Source organism: Borostomias antarcticus (assembly GCF_949987555.1).
Source record: "Borostomias antarcticus genome assembly, chromosome: 19".
Lineage (NCBI taxonomy): Eukaryota > Metazoa > Chordata > Actinopteri > Stomiiformes > Stomiidae > Borostomias > Borostomias antarcticus.
In genome coordinates, this window is record NC_140252.1 from 1,297,403 (window position 1) to 1,305,044 (window position 7,642).

Here is a 7,642-nt window from a genome sequence, read left to right on the forward strand (position 1 = left end):
CCTTCCTTCCTCCGCTCCTACAGTATAACATGATTAGATGGGTGAAACCGCAACGCTTTCCTACGCAGCTGTTACCAATCGACTCATGAGTCAGTGATTTCTCTGAGGAAACGAGGAATGGAGGTTGCATTTGAGAGAATCTGAGCAGGGCCTTTAGTTGAGCCCTAACTGTGTCCACTAGTTTAGAAAGAGACACCGCTGGACACAAATCCGTGTTTGTGGACAAGCTGGCCTTACACTCCACGGTGTCCGTCCCGATCACAGCCCTGGTAAACAAAGCAACAGCAGCAGACAAGCAGTGGACGTCACGACCCGGGAACTGCCTCCTCTGTGGGATGCGTTAGACTGGTGCGCTGGGGTGTCGGGATCGCTGACATCGACCTCAGGTGCCGTGGGGGACGCTGGGACCGAAGTGCAGCCTACTGTGGGACTTTGCATCATGTCTGGAATCTTGCCGTCGTAAATACTGTAGTTATTCTGTATGGGGGACCAAACGAGACAAGTGAATGAGAGGTGTTGTTTGGTGGTATTAAGCAGCTCTGATGGTGGGTTTGATTTCACTGCCATCAAGTGAGAGATGGATGTAGCATCCCACTGACACACAGAGAGAGATAACTACAATATTGTGTCTTTATCACCTAATGTATTTTCTTTTGGGACAACTCACTAATATGTATGAGGTAGAATAGGGTTCAACTGTAATGTGTTTGTCATGTTATGTCACTGTTGCTCGTGTTTTCTGTTGTTGTACATCGCTGTTGTGTTCTTGGGTGTAGGCTAGCCTACAGTAGATGCTTACATAGATGTTATTCTGGAATTCATACTGGGGGGTGTACTTCATCCAGAACCCGTGCTCAGCAATAGATTCCTGGGTTCAAGTCTTGGTCGCCAACTCTGCAGCCAGTCTGTGGCGCAAAAAAACATGACAGAGTGCCACCTAACTGGACCAAAAAGATGTGGACCAAACAGTCTACATCTGCCTCCAACACATTCCGTGGTATGTGCTTCAAAGAGTGTGAAACTGTGGATAATGTGACTGTTCTTGCTGCTGGGGGGTCTCCCCCAGATAGGGGTGGCTCCAGCAGAGGTTGATGTCGATGGCTGGGTAGTAGAGGAGGAAGGCTAGACACATCTCATCTGTGGTGCTGAGCCCCCCCTGAAATAGATCAATACAAACAGTCATTCGGTATCAGAAAAAAAGTATCAACAGAGTTAAGATGTGTCGAACAGTCAGTCACAACATCGAGGTTAGAGAAAAAGTGCTGAAGACAATGTAGTCATTTATAATTGATAAGTAAATAGATAGATAGATTAATGGATTAATTAATTAATTAATTAATGGCAAGCATTTTGTATGTGTTTGGGGATTGTCAGTGTGGAGCCTGGTCTCCATCGTACCAGCCACAGAGTTGTATGCAAACTTAATATAATTCTATGTTGCCAACCTTAGTCAGTCTTGTGCGATTCACAGTGTTGTAGGTGCACTCCACCAGAATCTCATCACCCTGCAATGAGAAACAGATACTGCTGCTTCAGAGTCTATAGAACATACTGTAAATTATAGTATACGAGTGTAGGCTGGTACATTATACGTTTAGGCTGTATACATTTAGGCTGGTATATTCACATCGATATTGACTGAAGAGGCTACCATATTGAAAACAAATAGTGCAGTAGATTAATCATTGTCCATATTCAGGTGTCTATGCTATGTGTATATATATATATGTGTGTGTGTGTGTGTGTGTGTGTGATGTGTTAGCCCATCCATATGACTATTCTTTTACAGTATGACAGCTATTTCAAATGGAAATACAGTAGCACTCTGGATTTTCTATATCGTGGGCTTGCTCCTATTGCATAACCAAACGTAGATACTATACATCCACTGAAAAAAAGAGAAACACACAGGTGCGGACAGTCAGAGTCAGGTGCCCTTCAGCATTAAAGGGCTACGAGTTCGCCAATCTTCTAAAAACATTCAGCTCGCGTCCAGACTTTAGGTTGACGAGAAGTCAGGAAGATTATAGCTACTGTAGCTCACCGCTTAGTCGTCGGAGTTCCTGGAAACACCCTGGCCACACGCTCCAGGCTGCTGCTGCAACGACAACTCGGACGAAGAGTCTACTGCTTCGTCCGTCTGGGTCCGCAGCACCCCAGAGATGGCCTCGCTGTCCCCTACCTGCCCGGCACGCGCCCTCCTCCTTCTGAGAGGATTCGCCAGGCGCACTACTTCATCGTTTTACCTTCGCCTATGGAGGACGCCGCTTTCTGAGGTAAGTGCGTCTGAGACAGACGGCGGTGTCCCAGGTGGAGGGCTCGATTTGCACGCCTCCAACGCTGGGCCGGCCATTGATGGCTTGGGTATGGAACGACGGGGATTGTCTGTCAGAGGCCTCTCTCCAGCTGTGATCAGTACTGTTTAGAGTGCCCAGGCCGTCTCCACTGCCACGGTCTACTCTGGCAAGTGGGCCGCTTCTGCTCGTTGGTGTGAGGAGAGGGACGTCGTCCCCGCGTCTTGCTCGGTTGAGACGGTTCTTGAGTTTCTCTAACAGCTGGTGGACCATGAGAGTGAGTTAGCTATCCAAACAGCGTCTCTCCCAGGGGATATGTGAGGGCATCACCAAGTCTTATGAGACTGCGGGTCGCCGTCTGCCTGCGGCTGTTAGGGCGCACTCCTCGAGGGGTGTGGCCCCGTCGGTAGCCCTATTCAGTGGAGTGTCTGTGGCGGACATTTAGGTAGCGGCTTTTGTCCACTACTACCTTTTGAGTAGGTGCTCTGCCTCCCTGGCCTTGGTCCGTCTCTGTCCCTTCGTGGGAATGAGGTTGAGGCCTGGCTGGGTATGTTACTGTGCGTAACCGCTCCCTGTCCAGTCCTTACCCTCAGCTGGCTTAATATGGCAGTTTGGGCTAGTGCTTGGGCTCCAACCTTCAGTGTGATCATGTAACCATTGGCCTGGCTGGCCCGTTTTGAAATGGATTCAACAAGAGTGTATGATGCGGTTGTTTCGCTCCGCCTATGCAATAGGAGCGAGCCACTTGGGGCGGAGCTCCACAAAATAGAATGATGGTTACGAGTTTGCAACCCCAGTTCTATTTCGTAGAGCTCCGCCCCACAGGGCCAGACCCTTTGCTGAGCACCAGTCTGCTCGCTGAATGTTTCAGCTTTAGAAGAAGATAGGCGGCCTCGGAGCCCTTTTATGCTGAAGGGCACCTGACTCTGATTGTGTATGTTCGTCTTTTTTTCAGTGGACGTATCTAGCTATGTTTGGTTATCCAATAGGAGTGAGCCCTGTGGGGCGGAGCTCCACGACATAGAACTGGGGTTACAATACTTAATCATCGTTCAATAGCAATAGAGGCATACTGGTTTAATGGTCTTGATGTCTCCCATATTAATGGCATGCTGAAACTCAAAGTTGTACTGTAGTTCTCATCCAAGCCCAGGAAATCCACCTGCTGTCCACCCCTATGGTAGAAGAAGCACAAAGTTTTTCTTTGAAAGATATCCTCATGAATTTCTACCAGTTTAATCTACACATTAAGATAAATATGTTTGGAAAAAAAAAATTAATTACACTTTATTTAAATAAATAAAAAAGTAAATATGCAAACTAGGCAATATCTTGTTTAAGTATCCATTGTTTAGATATTTGGTACCGAACTATATGCAAATGTGCACTGGACAAGAAAGAGACATTTATCCTGATCTCATTTTGGAGGCCATCTCTGTTCTCTTTCCTACCTGAAGAGGCCAACTCGAATCTGTCTCCCCGCCAGGTGAGTGTGTAATGCAACTGAAATCATCTGGAGCTCAGGGACCGGGCCGTCCCGGAAAGAGAGGCGGAGACCAGGAAGAGCAAATCATCTATGAGCACACCACTTCTCTGGTTACATATCTCTGTCCAATTGCTCTTTGTTTTGAAGACAACATTTTAGGACATTCATTCTCGTTTCTGAAGGTGTAAAGGATCTATATTTAAAGGTGAGCAGGCAAACATACCGCAGGGAAGTGTGAGGTGTTGCACAGGCCGTAAGTGTGGAAGCCTGTGGCCTTGGGAGGAATGACGTAGCCCCCGGAGGGGTCCACTTCCAGGCCTGTAGTGAGCACTACCACGTCGTGCTCCCTGAGCTTGCTTGTGTAGTACAGCCTCAGGCCTGAGTTATCCCTCCGACCTGCAGGGGGCGATGAAAAGGTACGAGTGAGGTAAGTGCACTGCATGTTTGATTGACATGGAAGGAGTTTCTTGCCAAGATGCTTTTCCGGCCGATATGAGTAAGCTTGAACTGTGGGCGAGAAACATGAAAAGAAGTATGCCTCAGAAACATTCCACCACTCCATCAGTCTGCTACAGACCACCACTCCATCAGTCTGCTATAGACCACCACTCCATCAGTCTACTACAGACCACCACTCCATCAGTCTGCTATAGACCACCACTCCATCAGTCTACTACAGACCACCACTCCATCAGTCTGCTACAGACCACCACTCCATCAGTCTACTACAGACCACCACTCCATCAGTCTGCTACAGACCACCACACCATCAGTCTACTACAGACCACCACTCCATCAGTCTACTACAGACCACCACTCCATCAGTCTGCTACAGACCACCACAACATCAGTCTACTACAGACCACCACTCCATCAGTCTGCTACAGACCACCACTCCATCAGTCTACTACAGACCACCACTCCAGCAGGTCTGCCAGATGCCTCCCAGTCAGGTGGTCCGCCAGCTTTCACACTCAAGTTAGCATAAATGGCTGAGGTCTGATTAGGTTCTAACCCTTTTTGCCATTGTGAAATGCATAGTTCCTGTGCCCAAGAAACCCAAGATCAGCTGCCTGAATGATTACAGACCGGTAGCTTTAACACCTGTAATAATGAAAATCTTTGAACGACTGGGATGTGAACATCTCTCCAGAGTAGTCAGTCTGGACCCCTTCCAGTCTGCGTACAGGGCAAACAGGTCCGTTGAGGATGCTGTATCCATATGTGTCCACTCCACTCTACAGCATCTGGAGGCCCCAGACAACTACGCAAAGGTTCTTTTTATAGATTACAGCTCTGCCTTCAATACAATTTTACCCAGCAAACTTTTTCACAAACTCCAACAGATGGGAGTCCCTGACTCCTTATGTCACTGGGTTTTGGACTTCCTACTGCAAAGAACACAAATGGTCAAAATCAACAACAGGATCTCCAAGGTCAAACATCAGCACTGGCGCCCCCTAGGGGTGTGTTTTATCACCTCTCTTATATTCTCTGTATACAAATGATTGTACATCACACACTGACTCTGTCAAAATGTACAAATTTGTGGATGACACAACATTAGTGGGGCTCATTTCTGGGGATGATGATGCTTCTTTCTGTCTACAGAAACGAGGTCCTCACTCTGACTGGGTGGTGTTTCCCTCCACAACCTGGAAAACAGACTCTTCCATCCCTACACCAATACCCCAGGAGGACAGTAACAGACTCTTCCATCCCTACACCAATACCCCAGGAGGACAGTAACAGACTCTTCCATCCCTACACCAATACCCCAGGAGGACAGTAACAGACTCTTACATCCCTACACCAATACCCCAGGAGGACAGTAACAGACTCTTCCATCCCTACACCAATACCCCAGGAGGACAGTAACAGACTCTTACATCCCTACACCAATACCCCAGGAGGACAGTAACAGACTCTTCCATCCCTACACCAATACCCCAGGAGGACAGTAACAGACTCTTCCATCCCTACACCAATACCCCAGGAGGACAGTAACAGACTCTTCCATCCCTACACCAATACCCCAGGAGGACAGTAACAGACTCTTCCATCCCTACACCAATACCCCAGGAGGACAGTAACAGACTCTTCCATCCCTACACCAATACCCCAGGAGGACAGTAACAGACTCTTCCATCCCTACACCAATACCCCAGGAGGACAGTAACAGACTCTTCCATCCCTACACCAATACCCCAGGAGGACAGTAACAGACTCTTACATCCCTACACCAATACCCCAGGAGGACAGTAACAGACTCTTACATCCCTACACCAATACCCCAGGAGGACAGTAACAGACTCTTACATCCCTACACCAATACCCCAGGAGGACAGTAACAGACTCTTCTACTGGGCCTGAATGATTTGCACTGTTTTTTAATTGTATTTCATCTTCTTATTGCACTTTTGCACAGTATTCGCACCAGTCACTTTAGCTAAGTATTGTATGACATGTATGCCGTTTATTTTCTGTAAAATGTGATCCTGTGTAGTTTTTAATTAAGCAATAAACCACGAGAGGCCGTGTGTTGTAGTGATTTTATTTTTGTTAGGCACGACGCGAAGCGAAGTGCCTAAAAACCCCCTTACTGTTATAAAATCACTATAACACACGGCCTTGAGTGGTTTATTGCTTTTATACAACGGTAACTACAGGTATTAGTGTAAAATAAACACACAGCAATGTAAAATATTAACATTTATTCAAAACGAAGCATCATTCCCTCAATTCCACGGAGCAAAATAGTTCCCCTAACAAAAGGGTTGCCAAGCAACAACAACAACTACAATGCATTGGATCAAATGGGAGGCGCATTAATACTGAAAATGGAATGATATGCGGTCCCAGGTGTGTGTTACAAAGTATTTTAACACGGCTTCCAGCCAATCAGAATCAAGAACCAGAACTAACCGTTGTATAATCTTGTTTTTATGTTGTTGTGTGGTTCGTCCTGCTACGAAGAGCACACTGAAACCCGGGGAGGGGGGTCGCATCTCTTCGGCGAGTTGAGTATTTTAATCCTCAAATTATTCATGTATTGTGTTGTTTGTTATAGGCCTATAATTGGATATTCTTACTTGTATGGGGGGGTTAATGATTGTATGCAGCTGTAGACATTGGCGAACTATACGGGTGGGCCAGAACATATTTCCTGTCGCAAACCCAGCTCACTTGTAGAACGGGGGTCCTTGTTTTGTGTGGGCAGTGTGAGCTGTGCTATTATTTTACTGGGCAGTGGCAGTGTCCTCTTTTGGTTTGCTGTGTTGGCTGGTGTGGCAGGCCGGTGTGTATTTTGTTCATGGGCAGTGGCAGTGTCCCTCTTCCGTTTGCTGTGCTGTGTTTCAAGGCCGGTGTTTGAGTTTATTTGCATTGATCGCTGTTCTACTCGAGTGTGGGGTGCGCTTCTCAACGTATATCTCCTTGGCTCCAGGTGGGCGGGGCTAGCTGTGGGAGGGACTTATTCGGGCCACCGTGGATATATGCCATATGTCCCAGCTATATGAATTTTTGTACTTATTGTAACAATAAAGATTGTTGTATTTTCGACTTCTAAAACCTGGTCATTGTGGTGTATATTCTCATCCATGTGACTTGCATTCCCGGACCAAACCGGTGTATAAAAGGTGGTGGTAGCGCCATCCCTAAAACCCACATTGTTCCCTCAACTGCATATTTTGGGTCCACTTCAATATGCAATAGGCCTTATGCCGAAGGTCACATGACCAAACCGGAAGCTGGGGCAGCTCACTTCCACTTCTCCCGACCTGCTCTACCTGCCTGGCGATAGAAAATAAAAACCCAAACACCCAGCGACGCAACGTGACCCTCATCCTGTTCTTCACCTTCA

The 7,642-nt window shown here is 47.1% G+C and overlaps 1 protein-coding gene across 1 annotated transcript; it reads right to left on the reverse strand.

The window, feature by feature from the left end:
- Positions 1 to 1,006: 1,006 nt before the first annotated feature.
- Positions 1,007 to 4,222, reverse strand: LOC311321544 (DBH-like monooxygenase protein 2 homolog; the record flags this gene model as incomplete). Its single annotated transcript, XM_084453539.1, is given in 5 exon segments — positions 1,007 to 1,156; positions 1,446 to 1,505; positions 3,368 to 3,424; positions 3,427 to 3,456; positions 4,004 to 4,222. Coding segments are annotated over 5 exon segments (516 nt in total).
- Between the last annotated feature and the right edge of the window lie 3,420 nt (positions 4,223 to 7,642).